General features: G+C 37.4%; 2 protein-coding genes and 1 long non-coding RNA gene across 3 annotated transcripts in view; all 3 read left to right on the forward strand.

The window, feature by feature from the left end:
- Window positions 1–8,435, forward strand: part of LOC126766052 (uncharacterized) — a 16,303-nt gene extending 7,868 nt beyond the window's left edge. Inside the window, exon 3 of the mRNA XM_050483753.1 lies at window positions 8,415–8,435. Within this exon, the coding sequence (XP_050339710.1) occupies window positions 8,415–8,435 (21 nt within the window). The remainder of the gene's footprint in view (window positions 1–8,414) is intronic.
- Window positions 8,436–9,148: 713 nt separating this feature from the next.
- Window positions 9,149–9,533, forward strand: LOC126766281 (uncharacterized). The gene is made up of 2 exons (XR_007668811.1): window positions 9,149–9,383; window positions 9,444–9,533. It is a non-coding gene; the product is annotated as an uncharacterized LOC126766281 (long non-coding RNA).
- An 8,797-nt stretch (window positions 9,534–18,330) lies between these two features.
- Window positions 18,331–19,591, forward strand: LOC126766182 (uncharacterized). Its single transcript, XM_050484073.1, has 4 exons — window positions 18,331–18,481; window positions 18,542–18,670; window positions 18,730–18,889; window positions 18,946–19,591. Exons 1-4 carry the CDS (start codon window positions 18,470–18,472, stop codon window positions 19,260–19,262), a joined length of 618 nt encoding a protein of 205 aa, XP_050340030.1. The 5' UTR covers window positions 18,331–18,469; the 3' UTR covers window positions 19,263–19,591.
- Window positions 19,592–21,773: the final 2,182 nt, after the last annotated feature.

The raw sequence follows: 21,773 nt of genomic DNA on the forward strand, positions 1-21,773 counted from the left end.
GACCCCACACATGCAGAAATTCCACATGAAGACACCACACACTATTACACACGAATATACCACACATGCAAACATCACACCACAACTCTACACTACCCAACAATCAAAACCGACCGCTCGAGAGGACGACCTCCCCTTTTTTACAACGATCTCGTACCGAGCGAACGTGTCACGCAGCGTCAGTCTCCGTATTTCGCAGTGGCAGTGAATCCAAACCATTAAAACTAAATATTAAATACAAACCGAAACATTGAACTAAACATTAAATTAAACAAACCAAACCGAAACATTAAACTAAACATTAAATTAAACCAAACCGTGTATACTTTTTGCCGGTGAGATAACAAGTGCCGAGGTAAGTGGTGGCTAGCAATAGCGATAGAAACAGTATCTTTGGCACTACGGTCGGTAAATTCAGCCTCCACGAGGAAAAATCCCCGAAAGGGTTGAGGCTGATTGACTTCGCCGGGGCCCGAAATATGGTTATCTGTAGTACTAGATTCCAGCATAAGAAGATTCATCAAGCTACCTGGCAGTCTCCGGATCGAAAAACTACCAACCAGATCTATCATCTTGTGATAGATGGAAGACATGTCTCCAGTCTTTTAGATGTGCGTGCGCTCCGAGGTCCTAACAGCGACTCGGACCACTATCTTGTTGCAGCTAAGATTTGCACCCGCCTCTGTGCAGCAAAAAACGCACGCCACCAAACACAAGGGAGGTTCGACGTCGAGAAGCTGCTCGGCTTGCACTCCTGCTCTCTGAGAGCACTCGTCAACAACTCGGTATAAGGGAACTGTAGGACGGCATTTCAAACTCCTTACGTACAGCTGCAACTGAAACCATTGGTTTTCGGAAAGTGCAATAGAACAGCTGGTACGACGAGGAGTGCCGTGTCGCAGCGGAGAGAAAATGGGCTGCCTACCTCGCAACGTTACGATCGACCCCTACACGTGCGGGATGGGATAGATACCGAGAGCGGAAGAGGGAAACGAGACGCATTTACAGACAGAAGAAGAAAGAGGCCGAAATGCGTTAGTACGAAGAGCTTGATAAGCTGGCGGACAGGGGTAATGCTCCAAAATTCTATGAAAAAATGCGGCGGCTTACAGAAGGTTTCAAGACCGGAGCATACTCTTGTAGAACCCCCAAAGGTGATCTAGTCACTGACGCCCAGAGCATACTTAAATTATGGAGGGAACACTTCTCCAGTCTGCTGAATGGCAGTGAACGCACAACACCAGGAGAAGGAGAACCCGACTCCCCAATCGATGACGATGGAGCAGATGTTCCATTACCCGACCATGAAGAAGTTCGAATAGCAATTGACCGCCTAAAGAACAACAAAGCGGCAGGGTCCGACGGATTGCCGGCCGAACGATTCAAACACGGCGGCGAAGAACTGATAAGGAGCATGCATCAGCTTCTTTGTAAAATATGGTCGGACGAAAGCATGCCCAACGATTGGAATTTAAGTGTGCTATGCCCAATCCATAAAAAAGGAGACCCCACAATCTGCGCCAACTACCGTGGGATTAGCCTCCTCAACATCGCATATAAGGTTCTATCGAGCGTATTGTGTGAAAGATTAAAGCCTACCGTCAACAAACTGATTGGACCTTATCAGTGTGGCTTTAGACCTGGAAAATCAACAACCGACCAGATATTCACCATGCGCCAAATCTTGGAAAAGACCCGTGAAAGGAGAATCGACACACACCACCTCTTCGTCGAATTCAAAGCTGCTTTCGACAGCACGAAAAGGAGCTGTCTTTATGCCGCGATGTCTGAATTTGGTAAACTAATACGGCTGTGTAAGCTGACGTTGAGCAACACCAAAAGCTCCGTCAGAATCGGGAAGGACCTCTTCGAGCCGTTCGATACCAAACGAGTTTTCAGACAAGGCGATTCCCTATCGTGCGACTTTTTCACCCTGCTTCCGGAGAAAATAGTTCGAGCCGCAGAACTAAATAGAGAAGGTACCATCTTCTACAAGAGTGTACAACTTCTGGCGTATGCCGATGATATTGATATCAAGGACAAGGAGGCAAAACAAATGGGTCTGGCAGTGAACGACGGCAAGACGAAATATCTCCTGTCCTCAAGCAAACAGTCGTCGCACTCCCGACTTGGCTCTTACGCCACTGCTGACAGTCATAACTTTGAAGTTGAAGATAATTTCGTCTGTCTTGGAACCAGCGTAAACACCACCAACAATGTCAGCCTAGAAATCCAACGCAGAATAACTCTTGCCAACAGGTGCTACTTCGGACTGAGTAGGCAATTGAGAAGCAAAGTCCTCTCTCTACAAACAAAAACTAAACTCTATAGGTCACTCATAATTCCCGTCCTGCTATATGTTGCAGGGTCTTGGACGATGTCAACAACGGATGAGTCGACGTTGCGAGTTTTCGAGAGAAAAGTTCTGCGAAAGATTTATGGTCCTTTGCGCGTTAGCCACGGCGAATATCACATTCGATGGAACGATGAGCTCTCCGAGATATACGACAATATCGAAATAGTTCAGCGAATTAAAAGAAAGCGGCTACGCTGGCTAGGTCATGTTGTCCGGATGGACGAAAACACTCCAGCTCTGAAATTATTCGACGCAGTACCCGCCGGGGGAAGCAGAGGAAGAGGAAGACCTCCACTCCATTGGAAGGACCAAGTGGAGACGGATCTGTCTTCGCTTGGAATATCCAATTGGCGCCACGTAGCGCAAAGAAGAAACGACTGGCGCGCTGTTGATAACTCGGCTATAATCGCGTAAGCGGTGTCTACGCCAATTAAGAAGAAGAAGAGAAAGTTTTAAAAACAATTCGGGTCGTAGATGAGTAAGGAAACAACACAACACATAATTTCAATTTTATCAAGGGGTGGTTAATTAATATTAATAGTTTAAGGCGATTGTGGCGATTGCTGTCACACTCAGGATTTCCTTACCTGAAGACAAGACGACTATGTCAGGACAGCTTAGAGCATTTTTTTGGTCAGATAAGAAGTAGGGGAGGTACTAGAGTTACACCTTTCATGTTCTCTAGTTTATTTAGGAAGTCGTGGGGTTTACGTTACGAAAATATCGTAACAAAAGCTAACTGTGAGCTGCCTTTAGAACCCGAAGCCACAGTTATTTCAGAACATAGCCATAATGTTCTTCTTAATGTAATTCATTACTTTAGATGGTAGTTTAGAAATTAACTTTTTAAAGGAAAATGCTTTTAATTATTTTTGCGGCTACCTTTATGTGAAAATTTTTAAAATGCACACATTCCTTCTGCCATTACCTTATTTAGCAGATGAAATTCCTTCAGATGAATTCATCTTCATACACCAAAACCAGATCGATAAATGCATCTTAGTGAAGCCGCCTGCAGAATTTGTTGCATTTATTAAAAATTTAGAAATAAAATTTGTTCAGGAATTTGACAGAAATTGTCATAAAATAGGTGTAGGAGAAATTCTTTTTACTAAATTAAAAGATATTAGGCCCTTCTTGTGTTGTGAAGACTGTGACCCAAAATGAGTTATTGCTCTATTTATTAGAATTAGAATTTATTTTGTGACAAAATTTTTAAATAAAGATTTATCTCTACCCAATTTTAAGAATAAAATTTTGTGTGTTTCACATTTGTAGTTTTTATCTTCCTGTTTTAGTGGTTGCAATGAGCTAAATATTTAATACTAAAATAAGGTTTTTTAAGCAGATTCGCATTAGGAGGCTCTAAGGTTAGAACGATAAAGATTAAAAGTTTTTAATTACAAATTAGAATTTAGGGCAAAAATATTGGCATTTGTACATAAGTTTATTTTTATAGTTTTAAGTATTATACTTTAATAAAATTCTGTGATATCGAGTGATATTGTCTTTGTTCATTTTTTTTACAATATGAATTGTTATCGTTTTGTTTTTTCATTTTCTTATGTAAATAAATTTTTAATGCGTGATATAGGCCTACTGGGGAACCGAGCACCCAAAAATAACTTCGGTAACGCCCCCTTTTGCATACCTCTTAGGTGGTGTGGAAAATGCGAATTGGGTGTTTTATTTGAAATGCCCAAAAAATAGCTTTTTTTCTGATCTGGCTTCAATGAAAAATGTCATAAAAAACGCAATTTTTGAGGCGCTCTCACACTGGAATAAGTTTAACATCCGTTTATCCCTGCTTTCAGCTCTCCTGAGATACTGACAGAACTTATTAATTGTTGTTCCTACACAAATGTGGTGAAAGCTGTCTTCATTTTTGTATGTGTAGTATATCAGATTTTATTATATTAGATATTGTTACGTACGCAGTATAACGTTTGTCCATTATTGACGTCAATACTGATACCTTGAACGGTACGTCATTACGTAAATATGTACATATATGTATATTTATAATTTTGAATTTAGTATATTTGTTAGTGGGTTGACAACGATTTATTGTTTTATAAAAGTTTTAAGAACAAGTGCATTTACTTTTTTGGATTAGAATAACAAAAACTACCAGGATAACAGTAATAATTACCCTATTTTTCAGTTGATTAATTCATGAAACGACCGTTCCAAAAATATCAAGGACTTGCAAGACAGTATACACAAATAGTAGTTTTAAGCCGATATACAATTATAACTGGATTAGCTGAAGGAACACAATCCGAAATACGTTTATATGTACAAAAGTACGTAACCATACATTTTTATATCAAGTACATGTGTATTAGAGTGTGCGTATTTCTATCGATGCGGAAACATTTGAATTTTCTTAAAGAACTTATACATATATTTAATTCATACAAAGTAATGAAATAAGCGAAAACACCCAAATCCGTACAGGCATTCTTCAAGATTACCTATTAGGTTAAGGTTAGGCTTGATAGCTGATCCCTCAGCATTGCTTCTGGTGGTGTGTCTACTTAGATTTTTACGTACAGTCCTTTGGGAAGCCAATTGAAAAACTCCTGCAGTTGGATATCAGTCATTGGCAAATGGCCCTAAACCTAACGCAAATCTGCAAATATGCTTTGTTTTCATTTCTGGTATTTCACCTGGATTTCTGAAAGTATGAAATTCAAGTTGTCTTAGCCTTTCCATCTCATCTTTTTTCATGCAGCTGAAACAACTGGCATGTGGTAAAAGGTTCAGTCTAACCGCATGAATCCCGTTCGGACGAAATTGGTCGTGAATTTAAGAATCAGCCTTAAATTAAACTTTAAAATATTGCTTTGGAAAGCAAAAGTCAAAGATTACCAGCCTTTATGTAGTGAGTTGTTATAGCGGATTATTTATTTGGCATACTTCGGAGTAGCCTGTTTTCAGTATGTCGAAATGCCAAATCAATACGAAAAGATGGAATCTGAAACAGCTTAAAGCATATTTAAACAGTTTCTCTTTGGCTAATGATAATTTTTTACATCCATTTTAAGAGCGGTAATTAATTTTTGATCAACAACTCGTTTTGTATATTTACAGTACGATTTAAGAACTTAATATGTACCCCATATTTTTTATTAACATAACGAAAATATTGCTACAAGTGGTTGAATACGTATAAGTGTATGTACCCGTGTTTCACAGTAAATAATTTAAATTTCGATCAAAAGTGCATTAACACTTACGTGAGCTAACTATAGACGATACGATATCAAAATTCGCGCGATACTTAATTTAAGTCGTTTGGTTTGTTTTTGTTATAAATATACGTTTAACAGTGTTAAAAATGATCACGTAACGGTTTCAATGTATTCGCCTTTGCACTAAAATAAATTTGATTATAGTAGCTTGTATAAATACTAAATTTGAGGTGCTCTGATTTTAAATTATTTAAATTTTTGCTTTTGATTGCGAGTTTTGCGGCGTTTGTATTTTTACCTGTCCACTAAACACGATATAAATTATCTCTATTATCTCGTCGTTTTATCAGTTTATTTGATCATTTACGCTTCCACTGCAATGTTTTCGTCAATGACATAAGTATGTATACAGTAAAGTTACCATAATTTGTTTTATCATATCAGAGGGCACATTTGTCAAGTGTTCCTTAATATTATCTTTAAAGCATTCGTAATTTAAGTGAGAATAAAATAAGCTTCGCAAAATATACGAACCGTTATGTTATTTTATTCAATAATTTTTTTTTAAAAGCCTATCGTTTTTCGTTTGCCTTAAGCAATAAACAAATAACAAGAAAAAATATTAACTTCGATTGCACCAAAGCCATAACACCCATCACAAATAAACAAGTTTTCCATACAAGGACTTCATTTTGATCGTTCGGTTTGTATGGCAGCTATAAGCAAGAGTGTTCTAATATCGACGTTTCTGACAAATGAGCAGCTTCAGGACTCCAACTAGGGCATTGTAGAAGCCTACAAGTAACAAATCCTATCATTTTCTCCCATACATACGCAGGCGAAAGCTTATAGAATGACAGAAATTACATTAAGAATGCCATAGAATGAGGGAGACACAGGGCCAAAGACTAGGCATTTCATTAGGGTTTCTTACTAAATAAATAATGATTCTACTACTAAAACGCCCAAATGCCTTAAAAAGGGTTGAGAGCGTGTTGGAGTGTTATGCTATACATTTTATTATTTTAAGTATGTTTTTGTTAAATTTTCAAATACATTTCGATTATTAAAATTCATAAAGATTAAACTTACCTAGTTTTGATCAAAATTTTATTTATTGTAGCAAAAAATTGGTAAATCTTTTCTATTTTATTAAAAATATTTGACGGATATATCTATTTTCGTTTAAACTATTACAAGTAGTTTTGTTTAGTACTGTATATATTATATGGGTGAAAATAAGCCTCCTGGGGAACCGAACACCAAAAAGTATCGGTAACGCGCCTATATAGCAACATCTTTCCTATTTTTAAGTCCTTTTAATTAAATCTCTGTGCCGAAAAATCAACTATGTATTTCGATCAGGTGATCTCAGCTGTTGACAACCATATGATTCTTTTGTTACTTGTGTGCATCTACAATGAACTAGGGTTATGAAAACGTCGTGGAAAATATAATACTGTTCAATAGTATATCCTGTTCAGGGTATAATAATAACAGCAAGTTCCCGCAGATACGAGATTTATGTACATATTCATACATATACTTATATATGAGCAGTTTACGAGAATGTATGTACATATATGTCAAGAATGTTTTAATCATCTTTGTGTATATGTGTATATATTACTTTATTGCTCGTTTCTTCTTCTTCTTAATTGGCGTAGACACCGCTTACGCGATTATAGCCGAGTTAACAACAGCGCGCCAGTCGTTTCTCCTTTTCGCTACGTGGCGCCAATTGGATATTCCAAGCGTAGCCAGGTCCTTCTCCACTTGGTCCTTCCAACGGAGTGGAGGTCTTCCTCTTCCTCTGCTTCCCCCGGCGGGTACAGCGTCGAATACTTTCAGAGCTGGAGTGTTTTCGTCCATTCGGACAACATGACCTAGCCAGCGTAGCCGCTGTCTTTTAATTCGCTGAACTATGTCAATGTCGTCGTATATCTCGTACAGCTCATCGTTCCATCGAATGCGATATTCGCCGTGGCCAACGCGCAAAGGACCATAAATCTTTCGCAGAACTTTTCTCTCGAAAACTCGCAACGTCGACTCATCAGTTGTTGACATCGTCCAAGCCTCTGCACCATATAGCAGGACGGGAATTATGAGCGACTTATAGAGTTTGGCTTTTGTTCGTCGAGAGAGGACTTTACTTTTCAATTGCCTACTCAGTCCGAAGTAGCACCTGTTGGCAAGAGCAATCCTGCGTTGGATTTCCAGGCTGACATTGTTGGTGGTGTTAATACTGGTTCCTAAATAGACGAAATTATCTACAACTTCAAAGTTATGACTGTCAACAGTGACGTGAGTGCCAAGTCGCGAGTGCGACGACTGTTTGTTTGATGACAGGAGATATTTCGTCTTGCCCTCGTTCACTGCCAGACCCATTTGTTTTGCTTCCTTGTCTAGTCTGGAGAAAGCAGAACTAACGGCGCGGGTGTTAAGGCCGATGATATCAATATCATCAGCATACGCCAGCAGCTGTACACTCTTATAAAAGATGGTACCTTCTCTACTAAGTTCTGCAGCTCGAACTATTTTCCCAGAAGCAGGTTGAAAAAGTCACACGATAGGGAATCGCCTTGTCTGAAACCTCGTTTGGTATCGAACGGCTCGGAGAGGTCCTTCCCGATTCTGACGGAGCTCTTCGTGTTGCTCAGCGTCAGTTTACACAGCCGTATTAGTTTTGCGGGGGTTTTATTGCTCGTTTACTCCTGGATAAAAAAAGCTAAGAGTATGTATAATATGTATGTACTTAAATAAGGGGAAAACTACTTTTTTGTGTCACCTAAAGTTGATTTCTACTTTTATATTAATTTCGTATTTAGATGTTATTATTATAACTTGTACTACATTTATAGCTGGATCAGCAAACAACGTAAGCCCGTGGCCCGTGTCAGCTGATACAACCTATATTATGGGTGCGCAATATAAATGATTAGCCAACACCGCTTTCCACGGCATTTGGATTTTTGCCGTAGAAACGTGTCAGCTGATTGCTCTCTCATAACGCAAGGTTGCCAGTCTCGATATACTGTAGTAATTATAAAAATTGTCTTCAATATGTTTGAAATTTTCTTAAACTAACTCAAAATCAGAGTCGAATGCTATTATTTATAAATATATAAACTATTTTTAATAGTTTTGATATTTTATATTATGAAAAATTAGGGGTATTCTCTTGCTCTTGCAAAACCGTTGCACGGTGCAAGAATTGCATATATAGCATTTCCTCTTGGTGCACCGGCACAACAACAAACACACACAAAAAATTATTTGCAATGGCCGTAAAATATGTCAGACCAAAACCCATGTATATTTGCGAGCAATGTCACGCAAAAATATAATTGCAACCCTGTTTTAGCTGTCATTTTACATAAAGGCATATTACGTCGTTAAATTGTTGAGGAAGGTAAGTTTTAAAAAGATTTTATAATTTCTATTTAAATTTTAAAAAATTGTTATAGTTTTCCACAAATATGAATACCGAAGTTGCGGCCCCAGCGGAGAGGAAAAGGCTGCAGCTAAACAAAAAGTGGAAGAAGAGTGAGGTGCACTCTATTATAGAGTTTTTAATGGAAGAGGCGGAATTTGAGGAAAGTTTGTACGTGTTTTTTTATTTTTTTATTTAATTCGGTTTTTTATTATTTCAGGCTCCAACTGCGTAATTATTTTATAAACGATTTTTACATAAATCGCAGTTGGATGTCTCATGGGATCTGGTGCAGTGGAAGGTCCGACATTTGAAGGCGCAGTACCGTAAAGCCAATGACGGCTCGCGTCAACGGGTGCAGGACTACAAGATGAAGCTGACGGCAGAACCATCGAAGGTTAGTATTATACAGATATTTTAAATTTATTGTAAATAAAACATTTTTTACTAATTTCAGCAAAAGTTGCTAAAATGTGTCCATACTACGATCAGCTGAGGGAAATATTTGGAAAGCGGTTGCCGGCCATGCAACCGTTACTGGTTGAAAGTAACCTTCCTTCGCCTCAGTTATGTCCAGTTAGTCCTGCACCAGAATTCGAAGTAGAATTCTTGGAAGAATAATGTGTACCTGCTGCGCCATCGAATGCCGCACCTTCGATCGCACCAATCTCCACACCGGTATCAAGGTTAATTCGGCCTCCGAAATCAAATGTTGGACAATTGGCAGCTATCCAAGCAGAAAAAATTGCTTTGGAAGCGAAGAAACTGGAATTTGATAAGTATAAATTCGAGGAGGAAAATAAAATTCAGGAAAGAAAGTTAGATATTGAGTCAAAAAAATTAGACATAGAATTGAAAAAAGTAGAAACTGAGGAAAAATGCAAGATGTTAGAATTAGAAATGAAAGAAAGAGTAGCTATGTACGAAATTGAAAAAATATGAAAATAAAAACATTTAAATATACTAAATTAAACTAAATAAAACTAGGATTGGTAAGTATGAACTTATATAAATAGTTATATCAAAAATAGAGTTGGTATACCTAATACCACTATGTATAACATATAGTACATATATTACTAATTAACGTTTTATTGATCACCAAACATTATTGTGTAAATTAATTCAAAATGCCAATTTTGTTTTCATTGGCTTTATTACGAGTATTCGATTGGAGCGCGTCCAGCTCGAAGAGCACCAAACATTATACTGAAAATTATTCTAATTATAAACTACCCTCAAGCTACTTGTTGCTGTTGCTGCCGCCACTGCTGCGTAGCAGTTGTGGTGTTGCGAGCTGGTGTTTGCAGGCGTGAGAACAAATATGTGCTGATGGTATTGGCAGACGTGAGAACGTATAATTGCTGACTCAGTCCACGCGCAACTTTTGGATGCAACTTAAAACTTGTTATTTCCGTTCATGATTTTGAGTGCGCTACTTGTTGCTGACTCAGGCCACGCGCAATATTTTGGGGCTCCTTCAATTACATTCTTGCGTCGCGTGATAACTCCTACCCTCCTAAGTGAGGGACGTCCTCGGACCTTTCTCTTGACACCTGTGTGATGTTTTCTACTACTCTTACTATTGCAGCCTGTTTGATAGTAGCGGTGTCATCGCAAAGGGGGCAAATGGATGGGCTTTTACCCGATAGTAAGTGGGCGTGTGTTATGATAGTGTGTCCAATCCTTAATCGAGTATATGTCTTCATTGCGCTAGTTGGAACTGTTGACGAGTAGATTATACGATTTCTGGCTGGGTTTATGACCGCGTAGTGATGTTTAAATGTTTTCCATTCGCTTGCGTTTTTTTGATGCCTTTTGTGCTTAATAAGGTTAAGACTGTTTTCCTTGGATGAGACGTAGTATGTTAAGGCAGGAGTCCTGGCTACATTTTTCGCAGCGATTTAGTGGCATCCGTAAACAATAACTTCCAGCCATTATTTGTGTAATTAGATTCCAGTTCAGTAAAGGTTTGTTGAAAGACTTCGTTTGGTGTGTTTTGCTTGGACAAAAACATTAGCTTATTCTGTAGTATTTTATCATTGATCAGACAGGGAGGATGTCGGGTGGTGAATTTGCGTGTTGCGTTACGTAAAATATTATTTTCTGCAGCGAAACTTAAGCATCTCGAAATAGCCGATTGTATTCTGGGAATTTTTCTTTTTTTCGTAGCATGCGTGATAGTTGTATTTAGTAATGGGTTGGTGTTCTCAGCCGTTTTCGCAAGAATTTGAAGCGAAGAATCTATAATTTTATTTTGAATAGTTGGTAAACCAGATTCAGCCATTATCGTTTTTATTGGCGAGGTTGGAAAGGCCCGGAGACTTCGCCGTATTTCGCAATGGTAAGGTGCATTTAAAAGGTTGATACTGCTTTTGGAGCAATTGCCATAGATGGGGATCCCATAATCTATTTTTGAAGTTCGCAAAGCTCTGACAACATTGACTAGTGTGTTCGGATGAATAAATGAATGCTTAGACGAGAGATATTTAACAATATTTATAGCGTGATTCTGTAACCAGTCTCTAGTCTCTATTTGAGACATTTTGAGGCAAAGTCTCAATTTGAGACTAGTTACTATTCACTAAACAGTCTCTAGCGTTAGTCTCAAAATATTGAGACCTGGTAGTTGGCAGGTCACAAAACTAAAAAGAACTCTTGTCTGCCATTTTGAATATACTGAATAGAGATCATCATAGATACTAATCGATTGTCGTTTCTTTATATTTTGTAAGCAACTCAAACATGAAAAGGTTAAAAATAAATCAATTTTACATAAATTTCGTAAATATTATGAAACAAAGTCAACATATATTTTTATTTTTATTGATAATTATGTTTTTTGACTATCTTATAGAAAATTTAATATTTGTTATCGACATATTTATTTTCATTCAAGTGTAAAAACATCTCTGAATAATGAAATGTAATAGATTTTGTGACTGTCACTTACAGAATAGCAATATCATCTCAAGTCTCAAAAATTGTCTCTAACTTAAAATCTCAAATTTAGAGACTTGAGACTGTCTCAAGTTACAGAATCGCACGGTTAATCGTGACATTAACGAGTTTCTGACATATTTACAGTGAGCATTAAAATTATAATTAGAGTCAAAAATTAATCCTATCCCATTTTCAGCTGTGTTTTACATTCGATGTTAGTTTGGTTGTGGGTTAGTGAAATACCGTTGCAATTTTGCTTCCTACATACATGAAGGATATGTGTTTTGTCTAAGGAAAGTGAAGTACCAGACTCCAGTGACCAAGTCTCAATTCTGGCGAGTATATTAGTAAATAAGGATTGAGCTAAATTAACGTCAGAGACTTTTGTGTAGATTAGGACATCGTCAGCATAGATCTGGTGCTCAACTCCTTTGTAATTTTTTATCATCCTACTAATATCATCGAAAGCAATGATAAAAAGGAGGGCTGAAAGAGGTGAGCCTTGCGGCGTACCATTAGAAAGCGGGAGTGTTGAAGGAAGAAAACCATTTACGTTGACTTTGAGTTTTCTGTTTGTGAGAAATTTAGTAAAAAAACGTATCATATTCTGGCCTATTTTCCATTTTCTTAGTTGTCGAATAATAATATGGGCTCCAATTTTGTCGAAAGCTCTGTGAAAGTCCAGAGATAGTACGGACACGTGGTTTTTGCTGGACAAAGCGTTAGTAATGAAGTAGTCTAGTTGGATTAAAGCATCTAACGTGCCTTGACCTTTTTTGTAGGCGACTTGATTCGGTGATATGAACTTGTTTCGCTGACCATACCATATCAAGCGGTTAGCCACGATCTTTTCCAAAATTTTGCCCATACATGGAAAGAGGGAAATCGGCCTATAGTTAGCAAGTTCGTCGGAGGATTTGTGTGGTTTAAGTATTGGTATGACACAGGACGTTTTCCAAAATTGGGGGTAGACACCAGTATTGAAAATTTTGTTATAAAGCTTTACCAATCGGAGCTTGAGGCTTTTTGGCATATGTCTGATAATTGGATAAGAAATTTTATCTTGCCCCGGGGACTTACCCTTAACGGTAGATGCAACGAACTCGAATTCAGACAGTGAAATGCTGGTTTCTATTTGTTTAGCAGAAAAAAAAGGGGAGACAGAGTAGGAAGTGTCGGACAGTGTGGTGGTTTTAGAGTTTTGAAACTGTGTGCTGAATGAAATATCTGAGCTTGTTTCAGAATAGTGGTTTGCAAAAAACTCGGAAATATCGGATGGATTGGTTACCAAACCTGTTGGCCCCTTTACGCATTGAATGGTTAGATTTCTAGGCACTCCAGAAAGTTTTTTTAAAGCGTTCCATATTAACTTAGGACTAGACGAAGGATTTATTTTGCTTGTGAAATTCTGAAATATTTACGCTTAACCTGTTTCGCGGAACGACGGAAAAGAGCATTGGCTTTCTTGAAAGATATTAAGTTGACTAGTGATCGAGCGCGTTTGTATTCATACCAAGCTGTCTGTTTTTTTGCCCGCAATTCAGCGATTTCTTTATTCCACCAAGGAACACTCTTTGAACTTGCTGTTGGCTTTGTATGAGGAATGCTAACATTCGCTGCTGAACGGATAATTTTTGTTAACCTCGCACTTTCTTGGTTAGGGTTGTCAGATATTGGGGTATTATTGCCATTTATCTCTCAATGTGTCTGAAACTTCTCCCAATCAGCGTAATCAGTTTTGAATACCTTATTTATTTTGTGGCTTTTAGTTGTTGAACCTAGGTGCAATTTTAGTACAATGGGGAAGTGATTGCTTCCATGCAGGTGATCGAGTATACTCCATTCGCACTCTGTGGCAAGTGTGTCGGTGCACATTGTAAGATCTACATGGGAAAAAAGTGGAGTGAGTGGAAAAGTGTGTCGCGGATCCGTTATTCAAACATATTAAGTTAGAGGGAAGTAAAGCGTCTTCAATGCATTTGCCCCTCTTGTTGGCTATTGGAGAGCCCCATAGTGGACTCCATGCATTAAAATGACCAGCGAAAATTAAAGGAGTAGAAGCTTGGTTGATTAATTGCAGGATGTCTGTACTGGTAAAATGTTCATCTGGTGCAATATAGGTGCAGATAATGGTGATTTTTTTAACTAAGATAATTTCGATCGACATAGCCAGCAAGTTGGATTGAATGGCATTAATTTTTGTCTTATGAGAATCGCAATACCTCTTTTACCTGTGCTAATATGTGGAAGATTGTGAAACATGTCAATGTACTGCTTAGGAGTAAAAGCCGACAAGTTGAAAGAGATGTGAGTTTCATTTAAGAGTATAATGGCTGGGGAATGATCTTGTATTAATAATTGAAGCTCATTGTAATTATTAGTGTAGCCGTTTAAATTTCATTGCAATAATGGAATCATAAGATCTATGTAGGAAAAAAAGAAAAAGGAAAACAGAAGAGAGCTAGAATATCAACTCGTATGAGCAGTCAGTTGAAGCTGAGTGTCTCCAATTGAGTACTAGTTCAAAAGAGAGTAAAGGCTAAGCGTATTTATTCAGAGTCAATTTCTATTTGTTCAGTATGTTGAGTAGAGTATTGATTATCGTTGGAATTGCTTGTTGTTGGAAAGAGATTTTCGTGATTAGGTGGATTAGACTGCACGGCAGAGATAAAGAGATGTTTAACTCCTCTCTCACTGGAAGTGAGAGAGCAATTGCTAAACGTCAAAACCACCAAAACTTTGACAGTTGATCGAGTTCAGGAGGTTTTGACGTTTAGCAATTGGAAACGAGCGATGGCCAGATTGAAATCTTACCAAAAAACTATGTAAACGAAGGGATTAGTTGCATCGTTCAAGACCACTTATAAAAAAGGTAAAACAATGAAAATTAAATAAATTTGTGAAATTCAGAGGTATTTGATGAAAAGTTTTGTAATTTGGAGCATCATAGTTTTATTTTCAATAGAAAATGATTAAAAACGTTTAATGATTGAGAGCTAACAAGCTTAAATCCAATTATTGGGCATTGAAAGGACAAAAGTCAGTTGTTATAATATTCTTTAAAAAGATTTAAATAGTTTCTCCATATAATAAATAACCACTATATAGTAATTTTTATTCATACTAAATGTTGGGTGTTTTAATTTAAATGCCCAAAAATTGTAATTTTGTTCAATCTGGCCATAATGGAAAATGTTATAAAAAACGCTAATTTTGAAGCGCTCTCACACTGGAATAAGTTTAACAACCCTTTATTCCTGCTGCACGGTAGTGTTGGTAGTAGTGTTGTTGAAGTCAGTATATTTATTAAGCGAGTTTAAGGAGTTGTTTAAGTCAGAAATGAGAGAGGCTGTTGTTGGACTGAAGAGTTTGGGATTTAAGAAAGAGGCTTGTTGGGTACAGTTGTCGCTGATATTTTTAGCTGAATGTGAGACGTTGTTGTAGTCTGAACTGATCGATGCAGGCTTGTTGATGGAAAAATGTTTGTTGTTGGCGTTTGATGAGTGATTTTTTCTAGTTAAAGAGTTCATTGATGAGTTGAGTGCAGAGGTGACCTCTGCGTTTCGTTTTGATGTACTAGGCAAGTCATTGTCGGCAATTCTATGAGTATTTTTAGATTTTGTGGAATTGTTGATGGCTGACATTTTTGTTGGTGTGTTGGATACAGAGGATACCTCTTTTGTAGGTTGAAGCACATGTGCAAAGCTAGCAGTGAGGGAAGGGAGGAAAGTATTTTCTCTATACTTTTTAAGGGCTTCGTGCATACTGCACTTTTCTAGTGTCTTTATTTTTAAAATTTCTTTGGTTTGCATATACTTTGGACACTTATAGTCCGAAGAACGATGCTCGCCAGAACAATTCGCACACATAACTCGGATGCAGTCATTATCGTGTGGAGAAGGGAAATTGCAAGTTTCGCATGTTGGGGGACCCTTTCAATGTTTTTGCGTATGACCCAATTTTCGGCATGACCTGCAGCGCATTGGATTAGGTACGTATGGTCGCACAGAGGTCATCCTCCATGCGATGTTTATTTTGTTTGGAAGGGAATAACTGTTAAATGATATTAGCATAACACCAGTAGGCTTTATAACACCTTCAACTTTGCGAGTGAACTTATAAACCGCGGAAACTTCGTAAGAACTCAGTCCTTCTATTATTTCGCTTTCAGGCACATCGTTTAAAAACGGTGCATAAATGGTGCCTTTGTTACAATTAAGATGTTGATGATAGCTAGCGCTAACAGCGCCAATGTTGAAAGGACGTTTCGTTTTTATAAACTTTTCTGCTACTTGCTTATTTTTCACTAGCAGTAATAGGCTGCCGTCGCGTAATTCACTAATTTTGTTTATATCTTTGCTCAATCACATATACTTTGGATCATCACTTTTTATTGGGGGTAAGTCAGGAAAAGCATCTTGCAGTTTTTGATACGAGTTTTTACGTTTTGGTTGGGGACCTTGGGCCAGCGCAGCAAACCTGTTGTCCCCGAACTGGAAGCCCGCCGGGGGCATAGTGGAAAAGTGATAATACACTGATATAAGTATTGGATTATATTTCTCACTTAAAATAAGTATTAATCGCGTTACTTAAGTAAGCAGACCGTAGTGCAAAAAAAAAAAAACACCAAAAGAGAGCTATATGAATAGCTATAAACTCAGAGAAAGACGCTAACTCAACTGCTCAGTACGAGGTTTAGTCGGTGACTACATTTGGACGAGCAACTTGGATGAATTTTCTTCTTTCTTCTTTGCAACAACGACGAACGTCATCCACTGGACTGCAGGCAAATGCGGTTGAGGCCAGTAAAACTGACTTTGAGTCCTTCCATTGTACAACGACAACTTTGTCATTTGGATCACAAAATTCCTCCATATCTCCTCTTTTTATATTTTTGTTGTTGGTCAAACTGACACATTTTATGCGGTTTCGCATAATTGTTCCAGTTCCGTAAATTCCATTTTTCAGAAGCTTTTCTAACAGCGGCAAAGTAGTAAAGTATCTGTCAAAAAATACTTTTGACCCTTCTGTTAAGGTTTGTGTCAAACGCAAAACAAATGCGGGACCGATTCCAATATTTTCCTCTGGTAGAGGTGTTGTCTTGCCCTGATAAATCTCGAAATCGAGAACAAGTCCATCTGATGTGGTCAATACTTCGTTTTTCAATCCAATGCCTCTGGGTTTGTTAGGCAAACTTTGACGAACTGGACAACGACCAGTAAAGGGTATCATTTGTTCGTCTATGGAATATGCTCCCCCCCTTTTTCTTGGAATTTTCAAACAGGCATTCTGCCCTGCATCAATAATTGGTTGCACTCTCCAAAAAATATTGAGTCTTCATTGGGTTTCAGGAACGTCGCTTGGAAAAACGACGTGGAATACTTCTCTTAACTTAAAAAATCTGTCGCGAGTCATTGTTTCCGCTACCAGTGGAATTTTAAATTTGTTCTGCCAATACATTCGAATTCTAGGAAAGTAAATGCAACCCATTGCAATGTGCATTCCAAAAAAGTTTTTGATTTCCTTAGTGGTTGTTTTTAACATGCCATTCGCATGTTCGTATCTATTAGTGCAACTAACCGCATTTTCGAAAAATACGTTATCAAAGTATTTAGCGAAATATTCTAGAGGTGTCGGCGTATCTACTGCATAGTCCTGCAAAATCAAATCGTATCCAAAGTGAAATTCAAAGTATTTGAAGAAAACTTGCTACAATTTTTCAACTTACAACTTCCTCTGCAACAGGCATATCGATAATTGGTTGGCAAAAATGTTTCCTTCTCCAAATCAGTCGACGACTTGAACTCTGTAACAGTGTCTATCAGAAGGTGCATCTAAAAATCACACCATCATACTAACCGGTTCAATATTTTTTTCGTGACCTAAGTCAGGAAGCACTGCACCTACGTTTCCTTCAATATCTGCTTCTTCCTCGCCTTCACTGTCGGTGCTGTCCGATGGCTCATAATTTTTGTCTCGTTCTTCATCATCGCTACAAAAATCGGGGGCGTCTGAGGCATCTAGCACTGCCAAAATATCATCATCTGTAAGCATTTCTTTGAAATGAAATGCAAGAAAAAGCACTTGTGTTTAGTTACTTAAGACCTGATACGCACAATTGATGCACTTGTTGAAAAGTACGGCTAAAACATACTTACTTTGCATTGAATCACTCCTGTTCATTTTAAATATTAGATTTTACTTAGGGTATTCCATCAAACTCATAAATGCCTCATAAAATTCGTAAACTCGTAAAATTCTGTGCCTTATAAATGAGCTGTCAAAATTTGTATGAAAAAAAGTTTACGCGTTTCGTATAAAACTATGAGGCAAATTCGACGCGTATTTGCTTCATAAACTGATATTTTGTTTTAGTATTGCCATTACACAAAAATTATTTACATTTAGTGCTTCAAAAAAGTAAAGTTTTTAGTGCAGGCAACACTACTTGCAAAGAAAAAAAGAACGGTCAAACAAGTGTGCTTGATGCAAAATTTTGTTTAATTTAAAGAAATAAAAACCATCTGAAACCTTTGTATAATGAGTGCATCAGTAAGTATTACTTAAATTTCTCGTGAAGATGAAAATTGCAGAAATACATTTTATATTCAGGAATTAGAAGAAAAGGTCAAAGCTAAGCGCTTCCGGGCAGCACCAACACATCATTGGAGTAGTGAGCAAACTAGAAGCCTTTTAGAGGAAGTGCGCGGAGAAATAAAAGACCGCCCGGAGTCATTTGAGGTTCGTATCTTATTTTTTTTTTTCATTGGCTTATAAATGCAAAATTTTTTTTTATACAGAAGCCTATTGCACAAAAATTTTATTCGAAAATATCTGCTAAGTGCCCTTTGCTCGCAAACATTAATTGGAAAGTGATGAAGAGCAAAATGCGCTATTTAATTAAAAATGGATTAAATGGCGCTGGATTAATTAAAAATGGAGAAGAAGAAAGCGTTAAGGGTATTTTATTTCCTTTGTCTTTTAAATACGAAATTAAATTAAACCAAATTTCGCAGACTACATTCAAAATATTTGTCCCTTCTTCGAAATACTGGACGAGATTTTTGGGCTCAGAAAGGGCGTGAACCCTACGGTTATAATTGAGAGTAGCAATATAGAAGTCCTCTATGAAGACAGCGAGGAGGTTTTTTTATTTGATAATGTTGATGATATTTCAAATAGTTGCTCGAGTTCACGTATATCAGCCAGTACTCCTATTCCGCCCAATACTCCACAGCCAGACGTTCATTTATCACTGGAATTATCATCGAACAATGCAAGCAGCTTCAACGGCGACTCAGAGATTGAGAATTTAAAAAAAAGAATGACATAGAAACACAGCCTAAAGAAAAAGCATAATCCAAATGCAAACTCTGCCGGCGTATTACAAGGAATGCTTGAAGCAAAATTGGACTTGGAGAAGCAAAAATTTGACTGGATGAAAGAAAAAGAAAAACAGGAATTGGAGATGAAAAAGCTAGAAATTGAAAGTGATGAACGACTTGCTTCGGCGAAAGTGAAATTCGAAAATGAAAGAGAAGAAAAACTCAAAATGTACGAACTAGAGTTAAAATATAAAAAAGCATAAGAACTTTTTAATCCTCACATATATTTTGTGTCTTTAAAGATTACATATATTCAAATAAAGAAGACCTTAACAGTTTATAATGCTTTAAAATATGAAATCAAATTAAAAGTTGTTAATTTAAGGCATTTTGGTTGCTGGCTTTCGCCGACAGCAATAGCTTTCAACCATATTGTTTGGCTTTTCCAAGTCATCGTAGGGTAAGGGCAGGATGTGAGGGTTTTGTTAAATTTTGCAAACCTAAAATTAATATACAGGTTATTTTTCGCAATGATATAAAAAGAAGAATACTAAATTACCTGAAAAAATTTAAAAATTATTTAATGTTGACATTTCATTTAAAATTTTTATTATGGCTCGTCTCTTGTGTTCTAAGACTGGAAACTGTTGGAATTGGTTCTCATTCACATCATCATTGTCAAAACTATCTTCTAAGTTTTCGATTTCAAATGTATCACCATTTTCCTGCTCAATTATAATGTTATGTAGAATGGCGCAAACAAGAACACACCGGCAAGCAAGCCTTACACTTGCGTCATCTTTAATTTGGATTTTTAATTCTTTGAGGAAGTTAAACCTTTCCTTCAAAATTCCAAAGCAATTTTCAATACGCACACGATACTTGGAATGGGTATTGTTGAACTCATTTCTTTGTTGCAAAGTGCAATCGTTGGAATTTGTTCTAAATGGGGTTATAACCGTATTCGTTAATTTATACGCACTATCGGCTGCTATCCATTCATCGCCGCTTTAATGATTCGATGGTTTCAATGCCAATTCACAGTTATTATAGATTCTGCTATCGTGAACGCTACCTGGATATCCTAGAACCATGTGACGGACTCTCAGTTTATAATCACATACTGCTTGAACTTTTAGAGAATATACATGCTTAGGGCGAAAAATATGACTCGGGATCTTCGCTAGGTTTTTCAGCTAGTTTGATTTCTGTGCCACCAACATATCCTATACAATGCGGCAATTCAAAAAAAGTATTTCTGACAATACTTTGCCGCTCTTTAGCATCAGGCCAATACAAAAACCTTTGCTTTATTTTTAATATTGCTTGAAAGACTCGCTCAGTAACTCTTTGAATGGTTCCTCCATCACCTATCCCAAAAAAACTAGCAATTTTTGCAACTGATGCACCTTCTCCATTACAACCGAGACGATATAAAACAATGGCGAGTTGCATAGCAACGGGAAATTGTTTGCCGGAACTTGCTCCGTTAATGAGAACATCATCTTCTATCAGTTTTAGTACAATTTCAAAATTTGCCCGATTCATTCTAACAAATTGTTGAAACCGGTTTTCGTCTAAATTTGGCAAAATATCATAAAAGAATTGTTTGGATTTTGGCACAGAGTCTTTCAAGGTCGGAATCGAATAGTGAAAGCTGAGGACAGTAAGTTTTGAATATGCCCATTCTTCAAGGATTTCATCTTCCACTTCTTCTTGATTTCGTTCTGTAAATATAAACGAAATCATTGAAATGCGTGCATTCTCTCAGAAAGTAATTAAGCAAACCATCACTTGAAAAAAAGAAAAGGTACACAATAATCAGCACAATCGATGCATTTCGGCCTTTTTAACATATGTGCATAAATAGTAGAGATTTTGACATTGAAACTTGACCGCACAATTGATGCATCACGGTCTGAAAGGGATAAAGCATCAGCTACTAAATTATCTTTTCCTGGTTTATAGTGCAGTTTGGCATTATATTCTTCAATGAAAGCTTTCCATCGCTTTATTTTTGGATTTGGGTTACGATCAGACACCGCGAAGGTTAGGGGTTGATGATCTGTGTAAATGTTTAATTCCCTAACGCCGTACAAATAATGTGGAAGGGTTTTAAGAGCTCATACGATTGCCAGAAGCTCTCGCTCGTTTGTTGCAAAGTGTTCTTCCTTTTTGTCAAGGGTTCTGGAAATCATTGTAAACGGTCTCTCCCCTTGAGAAAGGACCGCACCTAGGGCGTGTGAAGAAGCATCAGTGGTTAGGTCGAAAGCCTTTCTAAAGTCCGGATAGGCTAACATAACATCTTCTGATGTTAGTATACTCTTCAATTTATTAAATGCATTCACTTGTTCCTGGTCAAATGATATTTCAATTTTTTTTTATTGAGAGGCCGACACTTTGCCAAATTCGCCCCTAAGGATACTAGTTATTGGTTCAGCAATTTTTGCATAGTCACGAACGAAGCATCTTTAATACCCAGCCATTCCTAAAAAGGACCTAACACCTCTCAATGTTGT

This window comes from Bactrocera neohumeralis, unplaced genomic scaffold, assembly GCF_024586455.1.
Source record: "Bactrocera neohumeralis isolate Rockhampton unplaced genomic scaffold, APGP_CSIRO_Bneo_wtdbg2-racon-allhic-juicebox.fasta_v2 cluster11, whole genome shotgun sequence".
Lineage (NCBI taxonomy): Eukaryota > Metazoa > Arthropoda > Insecta > Diptera > Tephritidae > Bactrocera > Bactrocera neohumeralis.